Raw genomic sequence first — 23,676 nt, 5'->3', positions numbered from 1 at the left:
AAAGAAAAAGTCACGACTCAAGAAAATAGGTGTGTCTCAATCAGAGCTATTTTAAAAAGAGCTTTGACTTCTGTTGCTAAACAGCTTTCCAGTGTTAGACCTAATCTGCATGGAATTTTAGCATGTGAAGTCAGCTTGTTGGATTTCCTGCGCTCTCACATTCCTGCACTGCAATAAAGTCCATAGCTGCCATAAAGTATTCTAATCTGTTCTATCTGACCTCCTGTACTTGTAATTACTAGCACAGGACAGGTTTGAACTGTCTGTAACTGTCTACGAACTCGTAGACGCCAATCTTTCACTAATCAATTGGCATTCCTTGTTCTCCAACTGCATCACCATTGATGAACTTTACAACACGTTCTTACACCAAATTAATAATCTCATAAATCTGCATGTCCCAATTACCTCTCCTAGAAGAAAACAAAAAAATAACATTCCTGTCTCAATAAGGAAACTTCAAACCAAAAAAAGATCCCTCTAGCGTAGAAACAAAAAAGGTCCAGTAACCAACTTTAAAAGCCGCTACAGAAGCATATGCCAACAAATAAAAGCAGAATGTCTCAACTACCACAGTGAACAAGAGGAAAACCTCCTACGCTCCAAATCTAACCGTGCCTTCTACAACTTCGTCAACAACAAACTTAACGACTCCAGACCTATTCCACCTCTCGTAGGACCACACAACATAGAATACCACGATGACCCATACAAAGCTAACCTCTTCAACTCCTTTTTTGGCTCCGTTTTTGTTAACAGTAATGGCTCATCCCCCCTCTTCGCAAACCGCACTTCTAACTCATTAAACAACCTAACCCAAATCATCTTCACTACAGACCACGTTGAAAAAGCAATCCGTGATCTCAAACCTTCCCTATCTGCTGGACCAGATGGTCTTTGTGCATACTTCTTAAGAAAACTTTCTTCTGCCATAGCTGAGCCCTTAAGCATTATCTTCCAAAAATCCTTCAGGACCAGTACTCTCCCCAAGCTGTGGTCTAAAGCAGTAGTCATCCCCATCTTCAAAAAAGGAGACCCATCACTAGTTGACAACTACAGACCAATATCTCTATGCTGCGTTCCTTGTAAAATCATGGAATTAATCATAAATCAATCAATTACCCTTTACCTAGAATCTAATAACCTACTATCAAAAAAACAATTTGGATTCAGAAAGAAACTATCCTGCAACCTACAACTACTTCACTGCAAAAAAATCTGGACTACCCACCTTGATCAAGGAAAATCCACCGATGCAATTTATATCGACTTCTGCAAAGCCTTTGACTCAGTGGTTCATGACAAACTTCTCCTAAAACTCAAATCCTATGGCATCTCAGGACTCCTCCACAACTGGATTACTGCATTCCTGTCAAACAGGCAACAAGTTGTCAAAATCGGAAGCGCCATTTCCTCCCCTGTCCCTGTCAAAAGCGGCGTTCCCCAAGGCAGCGTACTAGGTCCTACTCTTTTCATCCTATACATCAACGACCTCTGCGATAATATCGCAAGCAACTGTGTGCTCTTTGCCGATGATGTGAAACTTTTCAACACCACTGACAACACACTCACTCTCCAAAAAGACCTTGACTATGTTTCAGATTGGTCTAACATCTGGCAACTTCGAATCTCAACCAACAAATGCTCTACCCTCCACATCGGCAAAAAGAACCCAAACCTCATATATGAACTGAACAAACAAATTCTCACAGCAAACCCACACTCAGTAAAAGACCTCGGAATACTAATTTCAAATGACCTAAGTGCTAAAGCCCACTGCAACAATATCGCCAAAAAGGCTTCCAGAGTTGTAAACCTGATTCTACGTAGCTTCTGCTCTGGCAATATCACACTACTGACCGGAGCCTACAAAACCTATGCCAGGCCCATCCTCGAATATAGCTCATCTGTCTGGAACCCTCACCACATCTCAGACATCAACACTCTCGAAAACGTCCAAAGATATTTCACCAGAAGAGCCCTCCACTCCTCCACCCGAAACAGAATACCATACGAAAACAGACTAACCATCCTGGATCTTGAAAGCTTAGAACTGCGGCGCCTAAAACACGATTTAAGTATTGCCCACAAAATCATTCGCTGTAATGTCCTTCCGGTTAACGACTACTTCAGCTTCAACCGCAACAACACAAGAGCATGCAACAGCTTCAAACTCAATGTTAATCGCTCCAAACTTGACTGTAAAAAATATGACTTTAACAATCGAGTCATTGAAGCGTGGAACTCATTACTGGACTCAATAGTGTCAACCCCCAACCCCCAACATTTCTCCCTCAGACTCTCCACGATTGACCTCTCCAGGTTCCTAAGAGGCCAGTAAGGGGCGTACATAAGTGCACTGATGTGCCTTTTGTCCCCTGTCCAATTGTCTTTCCTTTCCCTTTTATCATATATATTCTTTCCTTCCCACCTACTTCTTTTCCTCTTTACTTCCTATCTTTTATATATCACTTAATGTCTATTCTCTTTCATATGTATTGTATATTGGACAAAGAATAAATAAATAAATAAATAAATAAATAAATCGTGGAAGATGTCTTTAAATTATAGCGGATAGTTCACTGGCTATGTCAACTCATTGTACATGGCTGCTGTGGGGGGAAAAGAAATAATTAAACTGCTTTAAAATAGTGTTAACAATATACTATTGTTAACACGATTATACCCTTGTACAAATATGTGTTGTATTCTGTATCTGAAGCACTTTATACAGTCTTCTTGCCACAGTTGGAGAAAAAGATATAAGAAAACATACACAAAAAAGGGCAACGAAAATAATCAGGGATTTAAAATCTTCTGTATGAGAAAAAGCAAGAATGTCTGGGAATCTTTAACTTGAACAGCAACAACAACAAAAATACTGAGCAGGGACATCCACATCCAATGAAGCTGATTCAATGAAACTTTAGATTTGAAAGGTGGAAAACATTATTCATACACCACATAACAAACCTATGGGAAAGTTGGTGATTACCATGTACGGTAATTATCTTTACATGGTGATTTAAATGGCTTTAAAACGGCTTTGGATAAATTCATGGAGAATGGATATAGCCAGAGCTATTGTTATTGAAGGTACAGTGCTAATTCTCAGCAGATACCCCCAATTACTGGTTGCTGGGAAAGTGATGGGAGATAGCCCTGTCTACTTCTTAAGAATTTTGATGGTCAATGTGAGAAATAAAAATAGAAATAAAGTGTGCCTTGACCTGACTAAGCTGCTCATATGTACAGGTCAGAAATAAACAAGCATGCAATATTCAGGCAGTGAGACTAGAGTTAAGGCTCTTTAAGCTACAATAAATACTTTTCTTAAAACAAAACAAAGCAAAACAAGACAGGACATTGACATATAATTTATTGTGAGCAATGCATCAACATTTTTGTTTGGAATAACTTCCTACAAGTATAAGTGAGGATTTATTTGAAAAGCAAAAGTTGGTATCTCTGAAAACAATTTTCATTAAATGTGTGCATAATTATATGTATAATTATAATTGTTTACAAAATCTGATATGTAAAAACAGCATAATTTTCACTTAAGTACACATTGATTTCTTAAAATTATTGTTGGCAGCACCATACCTGGTGTTACATATTATTTATTATTTTGATTTATACTAAGATTCCAACCTAGAACATTCATAATGCCTAACAACAACAGAAACAGTTAAAACAACAGCCAGTATAATCATTAACCTCAGAACAATCATTCAGTTCAAAAGAATCCTGAGGGACTCAGTAATTCAATTGCTATGAGTAAACAGCCATCTAAATAGAAGTGGAAGCACTCTAATACAGTGAAGCCCTCATCCTAACTCCAACAGCCTATCCAGAAGGATACCATCATTGATGGAATCAAAAGCTGCTGGTAAGTCCAGCAGAACTAACAGGGATGCACTCCCCCTAGTTTGAGTTAGTTTAGGTTGGGTCTTTTATGGCACAGGTGATCCCACAAAGTAGAAGTGGCCAAATTTCCCAAGGGACCACTTGAGAGAGTCGGACTGTTCTGGAGGGCTGCCATTTTCCACTGCCACTGCCCCCAGTCACTGCCTCTCCCCACCAGACAGGGACAGTCAAAAGGCCAGATATGGCCCATGGACCTAAAATGCCTGCTACAGAGAAACCAAAATAATTTGTATGCCATAACCATACTTCAAACAACATTGAAAAAAGATCTAGAAACTGTGTCTCATGTAAGAGACCAGTGGTGGGTTGTTACCAGTGCGATAGGTGATTCAGTTCCAGTAGCGGCCACCAGATTGCACAATTTGCGTGCGACCACTCTGGTGCCATCTTTTTTCCTCAACTTTTGGTCTTTTTTGCTTCCTGTACATATGCAGAAGCAAAATCTTGCCAGGGGACGCATACGTGTGTTGAGATGTTGGTGCATTTTTGCTTCCTATACATGAAGCAAAATCACATTTGGGGACACACGGACACGCACAACACACACACACACACACAAGAATCCTCATGCTGCATACCTGGTAGCAGCAGGTAAGAGGAATCCGCTCCTGCAAGAGACCCTGGAGTTGATCAGCCACCCATTGATAAGGAAGAGCATATTAGCCACTCTAGGACCATATTTGGTTTCTTCAGAAATTGCCTGAGAATTGCCTCTTTTGAAGAGATTACATCTACTTCCTGCTTTGCTGAGCATTTATAACTTTTTGGCATCATCGAACTACCTCTCCCTATTAAATTAAACAAGATGATAAGATCAAGGATTGAGTACCTGGTGATGTTTCAAATACTTCAACTCAATTGAATCTCATGCAATAAAAAGAACAGAGTGTGCTCAGGATACTTCTCCTTCTGGAGTTGCTTTAAGTGCAGAGATTGTGTGCCGCAGGTTATACTGGAATCAAAAACAGGGAGCTGGCAGCAAATAGAATTCTTTTACCACAATTAATATTAAAAATCTATTACCCTGAAGTTTTAAATCATTGTTCTTATAGAAACATAGAAACATAGAAGTCTGACGGCAGAAAAAGACCTCATGGCCCATCGAGTCTGCCCTTATACTATTTTCTGTATTTTATCTTAGGATGGATATATGTTTATCCCAGGCATGTTTAAATTCAGTTACTGTGGATTTATCTACCACGTCTGCTGGAAGTTTGTTCCAAGGATCTACTACTCTTTCAGTAAAATAATATTTTCTCCTGTTGCTCTTTATCTTTCCCCCAACTAACTTCAGATTGTGTCCCCTTGTTCTTGTGTATACTTTCCTATTAAAAACACTTCCCTCCTGGACCTTATTTAACCCTTTAATATATTTAAATGTTTCGATCATGTCCCCCCTTTTCCTTCTGTCCTCCAGACTATACAGATTGAGTTCATTAAGTCTTTCCTGATACGTTTTATGCTTAAGGCCTTCCACCATTCTTGTAGCCCGTCTTTGCACCCGTTCAGTTTTGTCAATATCTTTTTGTAGGTGAGGTCTCCAGAACTGAACACAGTATTCCAAATGTGATCTCACCAGCATTCTATATAGCGGGATCATAATCTCCCTCTTCCTGCTTGTTATACCTCTAGCTATGCAGCCAAGCATCCTACTTGCTTTCCCTACCGCCTGACTGCACTGTTCACCCATTTTGAGACTGTCAGAAATCACTACCCCTAAATCCTTTTCTTTTGAAGTATTTGCTAACACAGAACTGCCAATACAATACTCAGATTGAGGATTCCTTTTCCCCAAGTGCATTATTTTACATTTGGAAACATTAAACTGCAGTTTCCGTTGCTTTGACCATTTATCTAGTAAAGCTAAATCATTTACCATATTACAGACGCCTCCAGGAATATCAACCCTATTGCACACTTTAGAGTCATCGGCAAATAGGCAAACCTTCCCTACCAAACCTTCCCCTTATGTATATACGGTATCAGTAATGGGTTCTAAAACCCTTTACTACCAGTTTGTGTGTGCGTTGGCGACATTACTGCAGTTGGGCAGAGCCTCCCATCACCAGTGCTATCAGTTCTTAGAACCGGGCAGAACCAGGAGCAACCCATCACTGCATTGTATGCATAATCATAATAATTTATGTATGAAAATGTATTCCTTAGATTTTTCAACATGTTACTTATATTAGATTCTGCCCAAACCTGTTAGCCTGGAGAGAAAAAATATATTCTTCTTTCAGCTGGATCCCAAGATCCAAAGCATTTCATTTCTGAGATTTTCTTCATTATTGATAGGTTTATTTTATTTAATTCTTACCATCTTTAACAAAGTCCTTTTGTAATTCCAGTATAATAAATCCAGTAAATCCCTCATAATCCAGAATAAGAAAATAATCCACATTGGGTTTTTTATTATTTGTAAATCTTTTTTTAATTTTAATTTTCATGTTGTAAGCTGCCCAGAGTCCCTCGGGAGTTGCAGGGGAGGACCAGTGGAGACATGATATCAGTGTTCCAGTATTCAGGGGTTGCCACAAAGAAGAAGGAGTCAATCTATTCTCCAAAGCACCTGAGGGTAGAACAAGAAGCAATGGGTGGAGACTAAACAAGGAGAGAAGTAACTTAGAACTAAGGAGAAAATTCCTGACAGTCAGAACGGTTGATCAGTGGAACAGCTTGCTTCTAGAAGTTGTGAATGCCCCAACACTGGACATTTTTAAGCAGATGTTGGATAACCATCTGTTTGAAGTAGTGTAGGGTTTCCTGCCTAAGCAGGGGGCTGGACTAGAAGACCTCCAAGGTCCCTTCCAACTCTGTTGTTGTTGTTGTTGTTGTTGTTGTTGTTGTTGTTGTTGTTGTTGTTACTAAAGTTTAATAAATAAATAAATTTTTAAATCATGCAATTCCATTTCTTTATCCAATATTTCCATTTTTTCTTTTAATATTTACATTTTGAATCCACCCTAAAATCCATTTCAGTTTCATTCAATGGGATTTGTTCCACTTCAATAATACCTTTTGATTACTTTTAGAGTTAAATAACTCAAAACCTCTTGGACCCAAATCTCAAACCTTTTCTTTAAAATAACCATCTGGTGCCCTCCATTGTCTACCTCTCCAAGTTTTCTTGTCAGTTCAAAATATAAACAAAAGAACTCTTTCCACAAGAGAGGATCCTTTTAATTAACTTCAAAGGTTTTTTTAATTCAAATTCATCTGAATCTTTAATCAATTTTAAAACTTTTTGAAATCGGCACCATGATCACCCCTTTTCTGTAGTAAATTGCAAAGAAAACAATTATTATAAAACTTGAAGGACATAATTTTCTTCTAAATGGATTGAAGAGAAATTACCCAGCAAATTCTACAGTGGTGGCGAAGGTTTTTAAATCTTTAAAAATCATAAGGAAAAATAAAGCCCTTCAAAGTGATTAAAAAGATAAGGTATGAGAGAACTCTGAGTCTATGAAATGCTATATTAATAGCTCTGAGCATAATGGATTCCTATTAGGGGTGAAGGTTCTGACAGATTCTGGAGAACCAGTAGCGGACATTTTGAGTAGTTAGGAGAACTGGCATACTTCCTCGGGCTGGCCTCAGAGTGGGGAGGGAATTGAGGTTTTGCAGTATCCTTCCCCTGCCATGCTCACCCATATATGCTCACTCAGCTACACCCACAGAACTAGTAGTAAAAAAAATTGTATTTCATCACTGATTCCTACGATAACTGATAGCAAGAAACTGCAAAAATATCAGTTTCTGCTGTGTAGTCACAAAACAAAAGAAAACAAAATAGTTGCACAGAGTATATAAATGTAAGCTCAGGATGTCTTCCTGACTCAGAGAGAACTTTTGACAGTCTGGATGTGATTTTCAGCTGCCTTTTTAGCCACAATATCTCCCATGATCCAATGAACATCAATTTGCCATTCCTCAGAGGAAGAGGAAGATTCCTGAGAGGAAGAGGAATTGATAATCCATCTTGTCAAAAGTGTGGGTACTTCTGGAAGACAATAATATTAGGCAAATAACATGATTTAAAAAATTGTCTTAATGTAGTTTCTGTTTTTTAAGGAACATGAGGAATATGTTGATAAGGGAATGAGAATAGAAACAAAGGACACAACTGCCAGTTTTCCACTGATAATCTTGCAACTGATAGTTTATGGGACGCTTCATGGAGCAACAGATGGTGAACCCCAATTATATCAAGATTATGTTCTAAACATCTTGAATAAATGGGTTGCCAAAAATAGAAGGAAAATTCTATATCTTCTTTGCAACAGTGGATTGTCATGTGTGTGTGTGTTTGTCAATATTTGAAGGAGAGTTGGCAAAAGGAGAAAGGTAAAATATTCCAAGCAACGTAATCCAACTTTCAGTTACTCTGTTATAATTCCAAGACTCCGGTGCTTTCTTTCCTTATTGGGTTTGGAATGACACTAAGTTTTTAACCTTGCATTATGCATTTATTTGAGAGGCTACAGATCTAACTGATAAAAGAAAGTTTGCAGTAAAAATGCATGGGTGCCACAGGGAATGAGTGAGGCCCTGGGACCACAGGACATACATGAGTTGGGAGAGGGGGTGCTGCAGTTCAGCAGAAGCTCAGAAAGGTAGGGGAAGGAGAGCATAAGTTGGGTCAGTAGAGGTGGGACGTAATAGTCTTTGGGTCAGACTCAGATGCATATACCATGTGGAATTGGAAGTAAGTGGGAGAGAAGTGGGAGAATAACTCAGGTAAAAGAAACTATAAACACAAACAGCTGTAAAACTCAAATTACTTGTTTGAATTCCCTTTAGATTAGTTATTCTTTTATTGTTATTTTCATAGACTAATATTCCATAAATAAGTTTGTACTTATTTATGGAACAAGCCTTTTAGAGCAATGAAACATAACTTCCCTCAGTATTATGCAAAATACAGATACTAACAGTATTAAGAATAGTAGGAGAAAGTTCTGAGTCTTCGAAGAGGGGTGGCATAAAAATCTAATTAATAATAATAATAATAATAATAATAATGATAATAATGATAATAATGATATCTTGTGTTCAAATTAATGTATAGCTTAAAATGTATTTATATTTTCAGAATGCAGAAATCTCAGTTTTTGAAGTAAACATACGTTTTGTTGGAGGATTGCTTTCAGCATACTATCTTTCTGGTGAAGAGGTAAGATCGGCTGTGGCGTGCGTTTGTTTGTTTTTTTGTTTTTTTGTTTGGTGTCTTTGCATCAGTGTTGACCTCTGGCATTTGGATGGACTAGTCCCTTTAGCTTTCCCCCAGATTTGCTCTTGCTTCGTTCCTATGGCTGAAAAAGAGTGAGTGTCCCAAGGTATCCCAGCTGACTTTTTGCCTAAGGCAGGACTAGAACTCAAGAATTTCCTGGTTTCTAGCCTTAACTCTTGTTTCTTCTGTTTTGTTATAATAATCCTGCTTTTCTCTGTGTTTCAAGTGGACATTCTGTTAGCTGTCAGACAGGTCTAATTCATAACAATTTGAAGCATCATCCCATGTTCACCCTTATTCCCATCATTTTAAAAAATAAAAATAAAAGGGTAATTAATACTCCTTGTATTAACAGAATTTGATTTAGTCAAATTACCAAATATTTCTAAAGAGTATTGGAAAAATATTCTGAATTTTATCTGAAATTTCAGGTAAAAAAATAGAAATTTTGGGTCCGTTTTCTCCTGTATTGCCTAACTCTTGTTTATTTCCATTTTTAGATATTCCGAAAAAAAGCAGTAGAACTAGGAGAGAAGTTGCTTCCAGCTTTTAATACCCCCACAGGAATTCCTTGGGCATTATTAAATATCAAAAGGTAAAAGCTTACCATTTAACCTACTGTATATTGAATAAGTTAATTTTGCAGACCAACTTTCCTGTATTACTTGCCATTTAAGTTTCTTGATCCCTTGAATTGCTACCCGGTAGTCATTTCTCCTGTGTTTTTGTTGCAAGTTGCAAACATAGGTAATTTTCAGTGCAAGACAATAGAAGCAGCAGGGAGCAAGGAAAGAGGCTTTCCATCACTAGCAAAATCAGGTTTGTCCTGGGGACTTGGTCATTTTTCAATCAAACCATTAAGGTTAATGTTTCCTGCTTTGAAACCAGGGATCAGTGAGACAGTTGAATCCGTGATTGTTTTTTAGAACTGAAAGCAATGGTGGATCTATTTCTGACCCAGGTCTTGTTGCCACATTGAATTTTAGATGTATGACTGAAAGTATTAATAGTTTTTGGTTCTGAAAACAAACCATGAACATTTGCTGTAGATGTCACAATTAAGTATATGAACTAGGATCTTTTCTTTCCCAAATCATTGTTGTGTGGGAAACTGAAAAACACACGCACACCAATCTGGGTTTTAAAATGGGTTACTTTATTATTATGTAAATTATTATAATAGCCTGCAGAGGTAAACCTAAAAAAGGAGCAGAATCCCTGTCAAAGATCTTTCTAAGCAGCTATGGGAGAAGCTCCTTGCTGAGTAAGGGAAGGTTCCCTTGGCCATTTTCTTGCTCTCTGCCAAACCACATGGCATGTGGGGAGGCTCACCTCTGTTCCCTGTTCAGAGGCCCTGATGTAGATGAGCCCCAAGGGCACCCCCTCTCCATCACTCAGGCCTAACATGCCTGAAGCTTCTGGTGAGGGCACCCTCCAAAAGGCACCCTAAAGGAGAACACACAGCTGCTGCTAGCATCCATTTCTGCCCCAAGCTGCATTCCCAGTGACCAAAGGGATTTAAGTTGATGAAAAGCAATTAACTGAGAAATGCCAAACAAAACACCCCTTACCTATCCTCTCTTCCCAATTTCAGTGTGGAGTAAGTCACACCAAGAAAGTTTTAAAAAGTCAACATATAATATTTTTTTTCACATAAAATGATACAGTTTAAAATGAGAAAGATCTTGCTTTCTTAAATAAGGAAGGAGGAGGATTTTAGTAACCCAGACCTGGAGTAGGAGCAGTATGATGTGGGGAAGTATTTCCTGCACAATCCCTATAGTTTGGGTATAGAATTTGGAAGGTCATTCCCAGGTTTTGAATTGGTAGAATCATAAAACTACCCCTTTCAAACTAGCTGTCTAATTATAGGGCTCGCTACTAAGAGAAGATTAGCTCCTTCCTTACTAACAGTATTTCTTTACAATGTCTCAACATAGGAGTCTTTGGAGAAGGGCGGCATACAAATCGAATAAATGATGATGATGATGATACCCTGATTTTAACTGTCTTCTCAGATTTTATTGTATGAGTTTTGCACCTATATGTCTTACTTCTGTAATATTTAATTGGTGACTGTTTTGGTTGGCAGTATTCATATATGTAATTAATAGCCTGGGTATTCTTCTTTCATTAATTGGATTAATTGTTTCAATTAATTGGATGTTAAATATATAGTTATTTTTCAAAGTAATATTCATGGAAATTCATCAGAATGTGTATACAATTTTATGCATGGTATGTCTGTATGTATGTTTGGTTTTACAATAGGGGTTTTTAACTGTTTATATTGGATTGTCATATGCTGTTTACTACTATTGTTAGCCGCCCCGAGTCTGCGGAGAGGGGCGGCATACAAATCCAATAAAATCAAATCAATCAAATCCTGAAGCAACCCCCCCCCAAATTTCTACTTCCTAATTTCCTAAATATGCAGATGATCCAAAAGTAGGCCTTCTTCAGGATGATAATGAGGGTGATTACCAAAAGGAGGTAGAGGGTTTGATGAACTGGTGTAATAAAAACAGCCTGATTTTAAATGTAGGAAAAACAAAAGAAATCACTGTCTATTTCAGAAAAGGTAGGCTATATACAGGGGTGGGCTACTGGCTGGAACGGGGGAAGGGAGGGGGGATGCAATGGGGTAGCAAAAATGGAGTTCCACCCCAGAGCACCCAATTTTCATTGAAAGATGTTGAAAGAAAATGCAGGGCGTCCTGCATCAGCCATGCCCACAGTGTGGTAGTAAAAATGTTCACTTCACTGGCTATCTGCAATATCATGTTTCTGGGTGTGCAGCTGAAGAGCAGGTTAGCTTGGTCGTTCAACAGTGAGATACTGTTGAAGTGGTCAGAACAGCACTTGTATTTTCTACGTGGTATGAGACGAGCACATCTTCATCCCCTGCCCTTACCACTTTCTTTAGAGGGACGATTGAAAGCATCCTGCCATATTGTGTGGTTTGAAGTATTAGTATTTCAGACAGAAAGGCTGCAGAGAATGGTGAGGATAGCAGGATGGTTATTGTTAACAATATTGTTTGTTTTATTCTATATATGGACTTCATCTATGAGAGTATTCGTCACAAAAAATGATGTAACAGTTTAGCTGCCCTGAGAGTATTGATGAAACTAGATTCTTAAGTAATGATCATTTCTGGCTAATTAACTAATAATATTGATAAGGGAAGAAAAAGCAAAATGTATATGCTTAATAGATAATGCTGAAATGTTCAAAAGAGACATTCCTAGCACATCTTGTACTTTTGAGCTCCTGGTAGATATCTTCTTTCAGCAAATAGTGAAACTTGAAAATGTTAGACTCTAGTTTCCTTCAACCTCATTTGATTCAAGGATGATGAGAGCTAGGAGTTTTAAACCAGAAGAAATGTAGATTACGTTCAATTTCCCACTACTTTAAATCAAATTGTTCTCTTTCTCCAGCTGAGTTAATTTTATCCTACCTTTCTTTTTTAGTGGCATTGGTCGAAACTGGCCCTGGGCTTCAGGTGGAAGCAGTATTTTGGCAGAATTTGGAACACTCCATTTGGAGTTTATACATTTAAGCTACCTATCTGGAAATCCGAAGTTTGCTGAAAAGGTTAGATTTCTCCTCTAAATGATCTATCAATTGCTGATCAATTATGCATTTTAAATGTAATTATAAATCCTTTGGATATATTACAATTAATCAGTGGAACACACGCCCAGGAAATTATGAATGCTCCAGCACTGAAAGCACCAGTTGCGGCCCTATTTGGACAGGGAATCATTGCTCACAGTCACTCATGCCCTTATCACCTCGAGGTTCGATTACTGCAACGCTCTCTACATGGGGCTACCTTTGAAAAGTGTTCGGAAACTCCAGATCGTGCAGAACGCGGCCGCTAGAGCCATCATGGGGCTTCCCAGATTCGCCCACGTATCTACAACACTCCGTGGCCTGCATTGGCTGCCGATCAGTTTCCGGTCACAATTCAAAGTGTTGGTCATGACCTTTAAAGCCCTACATGGCATTGGACCAGAGTACCTCCGGAACCGCCTGCTACCGCACGAATCCCAGCGGCCGATAAGATCCCACAGAGTTGGCCTTCTCCGGGTCCCATCGACTAAACAATGTCGTCTGGCGGGCCCCAGGGGAAGAGCCTTCTCTGTGGCGGCCCCGGCCCTCTGGAATCAACTCCCCCCAGAGATTAGAACTGCTCCCACCCTCCTTGTCTTCCGTAAACTACTTAAGACCCACCTATACTGCCAGGCATGGGGGATTTGAGACACCTTTCCCCCAGGCTTATTATAATTTATGTTTGGTATGTATGTACTGTTTGGTTTTTAATTATGATAGGGTTTTTAGTTTTTTAATATTAGATTTGTGCCAGCATAATATTGTTTTTATCGTTGTTGTGAGCCACCCCGAGTCTTCAGAGAGGGGCGGCATACAAATCTAATAAATTATTATTATTATTGTTATTATTTTAAGAAGATATTGGATAATCATTTGTCTGAAGTGGTGTAGGGTTTCCTGCCTAAGCAGGGGTTGAACTAGAAGACCTCCAAGGTCCCTTCCAACTGTTATTCTATTATATTCTATTAGTTTCAAAGTCCAAAAAGCTTTCTTATCACTTTCAGTGAGGTTCAAGAACTTTCTTGAAATTACTTATACAGTAGTGACCTTGTACTGCTAATAGATGAAACTTTTAGAAAGTATTTGTATAACACTAAAATAAAACTCTGCCTTTCTTGGAGATCTTCTTATACAGCAAGAAACTAGTTCAGTTCAAATATTGATAACTAGACAGAAAGTTTAGTACAATAATTTCATTGATTCATTACACATCAATTGATATTTTATTTACCTGCCTTTATGTTTCAAGTATAGAAATATATTTTCTATTATACTGTTCTGGATTATGGTTAGAACTTTGGTTAAATTGGAAATAACACTTACTGAATGCAGGATTTCATAAACAAAAACTTCATCTTTATTTCTCCTCTCCTCCGTATTCAAAATGCATTACAGGCAGTCACATTCTTTCCTCTCTTATCTTTAGCAATTAGAGCACACAAAAACATCCCTCCAGACCTCCTCCCTTATCTTAAGATTTATGTCTATCCATCGTATTTCAAAGCACTAAGAACAGCTGTTAAATAGCAAAGAATAGACTAACTTACTTCGTAGCCATACTGGCACACGTCCATGATGGATTTACAACATTGAAAACTCCGCCCTTCTTCCCCGCTGGTACCCGGACGTGACGAATAAATCACTTCAGTAATTAACCCGTTCCTCCTCTTAATATCTCTTCCCTAACACTTGTTCCCTGCGCCTTTGAACCCTTCTGAAATGAGGATTTAACCAGCGATTATCTGTCTCTTCTTCACTGGAGTCTGGACTCATAGCAACATCCTGTGGCTAGCCTCCCACCTGTTCTAATACCTGTAACCCAGGACCTGCCACTAATTTATAAACACTATCTGTATCAGAGTCATCAAACTCTTCACCATCCTCCAACTGACCTGGAGTATATACAACATATAGGAGGACATCTTCCATCTTATTTCATATTATAAGTAAATAAGTAGTACTAAAATAAAATAAATCTGAAAAAAATTGAGGAGGAGGTGTCTTCAGTTGTTGGCTTGAATGTTTGCTGAGAATGAAACTAAACTCAAGAGCTCTTCTATTAGCTACATGAAAAGAAGCACAGGAATAGTAAAATTTTGTATAATACGGAATGGTTGGGTAAGGTATGGTATAATACAGAATAATATATTGATTAGTCAGTTGCCCATAGCCATCAACCACAATAACACACAGTTAAATGAGATAAGGTAAGATACAATAAAATGTGATAAAATAGCCTATAGTGGGATAAAATATATTAAAATATAATCAATAAAATTAAAATAAAAATTAAGATAAAATGATATTGAAATAGTATAAGGTAAAATAGAATGCAGAGGTATAAAGTGATTCTTAAACATCAAAACCAATGTGTGCTTAAGTGAATTCATCACCTTTGTATGAAACTCCAATGTGTTCTATAAACCAAGTTCTTTGTTGGACAGTTCTGACTATAAATGTAATAGTTGGTACAAGTAGTATTGACTACATATATGTTTGTGCCCTGAAGGGAATAAGATAATCTTTAACAAGTATCATAGTGTATGGGTCAATACATGTAAGGACAGTATGTAAGTTGCTGCAATTGACTAGAACATGTGCAATAACTTATATTTTTGACAAATACATGTTCTCTCAAGACATGGCACTTCTGAGAATCATCCATATTTGACCATAGTATATAGATGCTCGAACCTTGCTCTACTAAGGGCTGTCTTTGGTATTAGAGAGCACAGGAAAAAGACAAGAGGCAGCCAAGGTTTCTCTTAGGCTCATTCCACATTTATGAATTAGATCTTTATATTCATAAGCACATCTTTTATGCATAAGCTGTCTATTCAAATCACTGAGCCAGGAAGATACTTTCTAACTTTTGTGTTTATCAGATCAAAATCTATTATAGCTTTAAATATGCTTTATATATAATCATAGATGAAGCGCTGTATATAATCATACATGTGGCTGAATGCATTTTTATGTAAATATATTATATAGATATATTTATGTAAAAAAAGTATTTTTGTTTTGTTTTGAAATAGGTTATGAACATTCGAAAAGTTTTAAATAGATTAGATAAACCAGAAGGACTTTATCCTAATTACTTAAACCCCAACAGTGGTCAATGGGGCCAGCGTAAGTACTTCTGTTTAATATAGTATGCATAAAAGAAAAATATGTTTTCTAAGTTAGTTGGGTTATGCAGTCAGTTTGGGTATTTCTCTTTGAATGATTGCCGCATAACTTAGTATTGTATTTTGTTTTCTGAATATTTGAAGGTATTTATTTTATGTACATAACATTGGGTATCGTAGCATCTTAAGTTATGGATTTTCTTGTGCTAATTGTGGTAGAAAACTTGCCGAATAAAGCCAACGGAGAGGTTTCCAAATTATTGTTTATTTCATTAAGCTGCCAGATTGAAATGAATCATTGATCTGTTACACCTGAAGATCTAAGAGTAAAGGCTACAGAATTACATCAATGTTGTATAAAATGTTGATCATCCACAGCTTATGCATGCATATAGTACATTAATAAGAGATCTCAGTTGGGAAAGAATTATTGTGTAACTCATAAGAATACAAGGTAACAGAAAAGAAGACACAGGTACTGTATTTTTCATGGTATGGAAACTACATATACCTTCTTTGAAAGGAAACAAATTTGTTACACAAATTGTACCAATTCTCTTTTATTCTAACAAGTTTTACTGAAGGAAGAGAGTTAAGGAAACACAGCAATATGCTTTCTTAAAGGTTTGAACTTTATAACCAGCTAGTCAGTAACAGGCACAGATTGGCACAGAAGTAAAAAATCCCATTCTTTAAAAAATGGTACATAAAAGATACAAGAAAGGAAATGTATTATGGTATTAGTGTGATAATACTATGCTAGTAGCATATATTGTTTTAGTATAAGCAGATAATCATTTATTGTTTACTCATGAGTATCATGTACTCATAAGTAAACTTATAAGTACATGATAAGTACTCATAAGTTACTTAGAGTATAATGTATTCATAATTTAGTAGGAACAAACAGTCTTGTATTGTTTCACATAATTAAACTCAAGTTCTTATTAAAACTCTCTACACTAATAAATAAAACCTTTCTAAAGCAAAATTTTCCTTTTTATTTATTTTTATTTATTCAAGTTATCTGACAACCCATCACAACTAATAAATCTACCAGGAGTAGGCAAAATGTCCAGTCAACGAAGCAGTGGAAGTGATGTGCCAGTGCCTGGAGGCTGTTGGGGCCTGGATGGGTGTCAACAAACTCAAACTCAACCCAGACAAGATGGAGTGGCTGTGAGTCTTGCCTCCCAAGGACAATCCATCTGTTCGTCCATTACCCTGGGGGGAGAATCACTGACCCCCTCAGAGAGGGTCCGCAACTTGGGCGTCCTCCTCGATCCACAGCTCACATTAGAGAAACATCTTTCAGCTGTGGCGAGGGGGGCGTTTGCCCAGGTTTGCCTGTTGCACCAGATGCAGCCCTATTTGGACTGGGAGTCACTGCTCACAGTCACTCACACCCTCATCACCTCGAGGCTCGACTACTGTAATGCTCTCTACATGGGGCTACCTTTGAAAAGTGTTCGGAAACTTCAGATTGTGCAGAATGCAGCTGCGAGAGCAATCATGGGCTTTTCCAAATATGCCATGTTACATCAACACTCCGCAGTCTGCATTGGTTGCCGATCAGTTTCCGGTCACAATTCAAAGTGTTGGTTATGACCTATAAAGCCCTTCATGGCACCGGACCAGATTGTCTCAGGGACCGCCTTCTGCTGCACGAATCCCAGCGACCAGTTAGGTCCCACAGAGTGGGTCTTCTCCGGGTCCCATCAACTAAACAATGTTGCTTGGCGGGACCCAGGGGAAGAGCCTTCTCTGTGGCGACCCCGGCCCTCTGGAACCAACTCCCCCCAGAGATTAGAATTGCTCCCAGCCTCCTTGCCTTTCGTAAGCTGCTTAAAATCCACGTCTGCCGCCAGGAATGGGGGAATTGAGATACTCTTTCCCCCTAAGCCTTTACAATTTTATGCATGGTATGTCTGTACATATGTTTGGTTTTATAATAAGGGTTTTTAAATTTTTTAGTATTGGATTATTATTATATGCTGTTTAATTGCTGTTGTTAGCCTCCCTGAGTCTGTGGAGAGGGGCGGCATACAAATCCTATAAATAAAATAAAATTGGCTCTTCTGTGACTTATGGACTTCAATTCCCAGAATTCCTGAACCAATCATGCTAGCTCGGGAATTCTGGGACTTGAAGTTCACATGTCATAGAAGAGCCAACTTTGCCTGCCCCAGCTCTTGACAATAAATAAAAATAAAATAAAAACAATTATAAACTTTACAATATTTAAAATGCGCAGTAACCAAGTAACATCAACCCAAACACTTGCATAACCAAGAAGACCGTCCCTGCACACTCTTAGAGCCCCAGATCTAGCAGAGAATCAGTTATTTAGGACCTTAACAAAGGCCAGTGAGGGACCATCCTGATCTCTGAACAGAGAAGGTTCCACAAGCAGAAAAGAAACATATTGTATTTGATTAGCAGGATCTAAAGCACGCCCATTCCGTCTGACTGGATGAGCCTCAGGTAGCCCAGTTCAGGAAGAAGTTTAAAGGTGCCAACCAGTACCTTGAATGGTACCCAGAAGCACAATGACAATCAGTGCAGCTCATGGAATAATGGTTTTATGCCCACAAAATTACTGGCATCATTTACTAGCCATGTTGCTACATTTTGCACCAGCTTTGATAGAACATTTTGAGAATTACTAAAATCTCCAAGACGTCATGGGAACTTATAAATGTTGAATTGGGAGAGAATAACATACTTAATGAGGCATTTAGGAGCATGTTATTGTGAAACCAGCAAACTATACCTTTGAGAGTCTCCTCTGGTTTTATTGTTACTTTTTCTGTCCCTTGAGCTAGGTTTTTTTAAACTTTAGAAGTAAATTGAAAGTGATTTGCAGCACCACAGGTCAATTAGATTTGTTTCAAGCAACAATGGCTATAATAACAGGACTTATTATTGATGAGTCTCTGTGTGTGCTATTTAATTTGCAAATATCAGGCTTTTCAGAGGTAATTCATTTAGGAAACTGTAAAGGTCATTTATATGGTGCTATTCAGAGACCAACCTTCCTTCACCCCATGCATTTTTTTATTGTTTGTTTGTTGGAGCTCTCATTTTTCTATTAATTGAATTCATGAAATGTTCTTTACAATGGAGAAACCACTCTTCATATTTCTATCTTGTAGTTTCTTTGGGAAGGGAAAGTAAAAGTAGCATTTTTAAAAATAAAACGCCAAGTCACAGACAAGAAAACTTTCTTTAAAGTGAAAACCTTTAATAAGAAAAAAAAATTCTGTGCATGTCCGATTTCTTAACCTTTTTTAGAGGACAATCTACCCATCTTCATTTTTAATGGCCATAATTTGAGGACTTTTAATGTAAATTGTTCTTTCTCCCCCTCTCCTCAAATAGCATGCATATAATTCTTTTAAATTTAAAGCTACATTCAGTTGGCAAAAAAAAAAAATCAAAATCCAGTTTTGAATTACAGTGATCCCCCGGTTATTGTGTCCCCGACCATTGTGAACAGGCTAATTTGCGATTTTTCAACCCAGAAGTCAAAACACCATCTGCGCATGCGTGCCCTTTTTTCTATGGGCACGCATGCGTAGATGGCGCCGGGCAGATCAGCTGCTGGGCGGCTTCCCTAGGTCTTCCCCCTCTTGGCGGGCATCAGCGAGGAGTTTCCCCACCGCCCACGCAAACTCCTCGCTGCTGCCGCTTCGCTCGGCCGCTTCCCAGCTGAGTACTCAGCTGGGAAGTGGCCCGAGCGAACGGCTTGTCCGCAGCCTGCCCACGCCGTTCGCTCCCCCTCTTGCTGGCGGAAGGGCGAGAAGCCCTCCCCAGCACCCGCTCGCCCGCCCTTCGCCGCTCGCCCGCCCTTCGCCCGGCCACCTGCCGTTCGCTCGCTGCTCGCCCGGCCACCCGGGTTCGGGGGGGTGCTGGCAAGCCGCCCATGTCGGCGGCGACGTTTTAAAACAGCCGCGCCGCTTTCCAATGAGTCCCGAAGACAAACGCGGAAGTTTGACGTTTGTCTTCGGGACTCATTGGAAAGCAGCGCGGCTGTTTTAAAACGTCGCCACCGGCATGGGCGGCTTCCTAGCAGCCCCCCAAACCCGGGTTGGGGGTCCAGGGGGGTGCTGGCAAGCCGCCCATGCCGGCGGCGATGTTTTAAAACAGCCGCGCCGCTTTCCAATGAGTCCCGAAGACAAACATCAAACTTCCGCGTTTGTCTTCGGGACTCATTGGAAAGCGGCGCGGCTGTTTTAAAACGTCGCCGCCGGCATGGGTGGCTTGCCAGCAACCCCCCCCCGGACCCCCAACCCGGGTTTGGGGGGCTGCTAGGAAGCCGCCCATGCCGGCGGCGACGTTTTAAAACAGCCGCGCCGCTTTCCAATGAGTCCCGAAGACAAACGTCAAACTTCCGCGTTTGTCTTCGGGACTCACTGGAAAGCGCCACTTTCCAATGAGTCCCGAAGACAAACGTCAAACTTCCGCGTTTGTCTTCGGGACTGACTGGAAAGCGGCGCGGCTGTTTTAAAACGTCGCCGCCGGCATGGGCGGCTTCCTAGCAGCCCCCCAAACCCGGGTTGGGGGTCCGGGGGGGTGCTGGCAAGCCGCCCATGCCGGCGGCGACGTTTTAAAACAGCCGCGCCGCTTTCCAATGAGTCCCGAAGACAAACGCGGAAGTTTGACGTTTGTCTTTGGGACTCATTGGAAAGTGGCGCGGCTGTTTTAAAACGTTGCCGCCGGCATGGGCGGCTTCCTAGCAGCCCCCCAAACCCGGGTTCGGGGTCCGGGGGGGTGCTGGCAAGCCGCCCATGCCGGCGGCGACGTTTTAAAACAGGAACCCCAATCTTCGGCTCCTCGCTAGCGCTGCGGGAGTAAAAACACCATCTGCGCATGCGCAGATGGTGTTTTTACTTCCGCAGCGCTACTTCGCGAAAACCCGCTCGTTGCGGGGGGTCCTGGAACGGAACCCCCGCAATGATCGGGGGATCACTGTATACCATTTTTAGGGCTCACCAAAGTAGCACAAAAGTAGGTGTTTGAGTTCTCCAAAATTCTTAATATGTCAACTTGTTACAGAAAGCAGGTGAGGCAGAAAGGGAGAAAACACCCCACTACATCAGAAGCTTAAATTATTCACAAGTAAAAAAATGAATGAATCCAAGCAAAATAGGTTTGATGGGGATTAAGAATTGCTTGTTTCAACATGAGGGGAATTGGGCCACATATTTAAACCCTTGTTATGCCTAGTACAGAGTATCATGTTTCAAAATAGTGTAGCCTAATGAGATAGATATATCAAAGAAGATATAGCTTGAATAAAGCATCATGCTGAAAGTGAGTTAATATGGTTTTTCTATAGTATTTTGCCATTAATTTTTTGGGCTTTGGGGTTGTGTGTATATAACATTACCAGATTGCCCTTTCTCTCCCCCCCCCCCAGATCATGTCTCTGTTGGAGGACTTGGGGATAGTTTTTATGAATATTTGCTGAAAGCATGGTTGATGTCTGATAAAACAGATGAAGAAGCCAAGCAAATGTATTATAAAGCTGTTCAGGTAAATATTATATAGAATTTGGGATATTATTATATGTACCTGTGAAAGCAAATAAAGTGGTACCTCGTCTTACAAACTTAATTCGTTCCATGATGAGGTTCGTAAGTAGAAAAGTTCTTAAGATGAAACAATATTTCCCATAGGAATCAATGTAAAAACGAATAATGCATGCAAATCCATTAGGAAAATCCCAAACTTTAGATGGGAGGCGAACGGAGGGCAGGGAGGAGCAGCGAAAGGGGGCAGGTGGAGGAAGCAAGGCTAGCAGGTTGCTTGGAGAGGCAGCGAAAGGGTGCGTGAGAAGGAAGAAAGGTGAGGGGGGCTGCCCCTCCCTTTTCTTCCTTCAAACACATCCTTTCATTGCCTCTCGAAGCACTCAGTTCGCCTTGCATCCTTTACACAAACTCTTTTGCTATCTCTCAAAGTCACCCCTCCCTTTTCTTTCTTCAAACACACCCTTTCAGTGCCTCTCCAAGCACTCCATTTGCCTTGCTTCCTTTACACAAACTCTGTATCTCCAAGCCGCCTCTCCCTTTTCTTTCTTCAAACACACCCTTTTAGTGCCTCTCCAAGCATTCCATTCGCCTTGCTTCCTTCACACAAACCCTCACAATGGAAATCCTGAGGTGAGGTTTCCCAGCAAGGGGAGCCTCAAGGGAATCCCAGCAGCGCAAGAACGGGCACTTCAGCTGGCAACGGAAGTCGGGACGCAGGGCATCCCAGTCATAGTTCCCTCTAAGCTGAGCAGTGAGCAATCGCTCACTTAAAAATCATCATCAACTCAGAGTTTTCCAAACCTGCCCAGAAGCCGAGAGGGAAAGAGTGAGAGGGAAGGAGAGAGAGAGGAAGAGAGGAAGAGAGAGAAACAGATAGAAAAAAGAGAGGAAGGAAAAGAGAAAGAAAAAGAATGGGAGTAAGGAAGAGAGAAAGAAAATCAAAATCTAGTTTGAAACTAGCTCAACTATTTAAGTGGCATTTTGATATTGATAGAGTTGCCCTATTATGAGCTCGCTGTTATAGACACACAGTACAGTATTTTATTTTGAAATTCTCTGAGGCAAAACAGGGTGGGTTTTTAATTTATTTGTTTGTTTGTTTGTTTGTTTATTTATTTATTTATTTATTATTTCTGTGCCGCCCAGTCCCGAAGGGACTGCCGCTCAGACACTATACTTTTCCGCCGCTCCCCCCCCAAAAATTAGAGGGAACACTGATCCCAGTGGTGGCGGCTTGGGTTCCTAAGGTGAAAATAGTTTGGAAGAAGAGGCAAAAAAGTCTTAAACACCGGGTTCGTATCTTGAAAAGTTCGTTAGAAGAGGTGTACGTAAGAGGAGGTACCACTGTATTATAATAGGGGTTTTTTAAAAAATGTTTTGACTATACGTATATATATATATATTTCTTTTATAAATATTTTAAGTAACTTCACTTAAAAACTTAGTATTTTTTTTTCTGAAAATGACTTTATAGAGAAGTAACTTTTTAAATATGAAGCAAATTAAGACAATTTCATTTTTATAGTGAAGATGATTGCAGGTTGTTGAAAGGTATTTAGGTTTAGTTCATATCTTTAAACAAATCAATTTAATCAATTGGCCTATTGCTAACTATTCAACTAATCAGTTGAATCAAATCACCTAAAGCCAGTCTCCAAAGTAATATTACATTGACAAAGCAGTTTTTATCAATCTTTCCTTTACTGTGGTAGCTACTCCATTACATGTAGTACTTTTGAGGTGTGCCATGCTTTAGAAATGGGGTAGGGGAGATGTAATAAGAGGGTTTCCTGATCTCCCGTTACGGTGAAAATGAATTTAAAAACTTTTTTGTCCCAATGTGCCAATAGTTTACATTTGCCACACATTTCCTTTTATTTGCCATTCTATAAATCCTTTTGTTACAATATTAACTTGATTTAACTGGGCCAGCTTACTCATCATTTTGAATTCCAAATTGTTTCTTGTTCAACTAATAACATCAAACACTTCCTAAGATCAAACTTCAACAAAACCCGCTAATTCTTTTCTTAAGTAAATCTACAATTGGAAAATCCATAAGATCTGTTTTCCTATCCCACATCTAAATTTACTCAGAAATCCTTGCTTAAGGGCTATACATTTGTCAGACCAATCCTAGAATACAGCTCGCCTGTATGGAACACACATTGCATATCTGACATCAACACAATTGAGAGAGTCCAGAAATATTTCACAAAAAGAG

General features: G+C 39.5%; 1 protein-coding gene across 1 annotated transcript in view; it reads left to right on the top strand.

The window, feature by feature from the left end:
- The window catches only part of MAN1A1 (mannosidase alpha class 1A member 1), an 83,598-nt gene that overhangs the window by 52,284 nt on the left and 7,638 nt on the right, over window positions 1–23,676 (top strand). The window contains exons 4-8 of the mRNA XM_070733435.1: window positions 9,029–9,109; window positions 9,667–9,761; window positions 12,643–12,766; window positions 15,826–15,919; window positions 21,341–21,456. Of these exons, the coding sequence (XP_070589536.1) occupies window positions 9,029–9,109; window positions 9,667–9,761; window positions 12,643–12,766; window positions 15,826–15,919; window positions 21,341–21,456 (510 nt within the window). The remainder of the gene's footprint in view (window positions 1–9,028; window positions 9,110–9,666; window positions 9,762–12,642; window positions 12,767–15,825; window positions 15,920–21,340; window positions 21,457–23,676) is intronic.

The sequence above is a fragment of the Erythrolamprus reginae genome, chromosome 1, assembly GCF_031021105.1.
Source record: "Erythrolamprus reginae isolate rEryReg1 chromosome 1, rEryReg1.hap1, whole genome shotgun sequence".
NCBI lineage: Eukaryota > Metazoa > Chordata > Lepidosauria > Squamata > Dipsadidae > Erythrolamprus > Erythrolamprus reginae.
The sequence above is the reverse complement of the archived record's forward strand: the minus strand, read 5'-3'. Positions and strand labels throughout refer to the sequence as shown.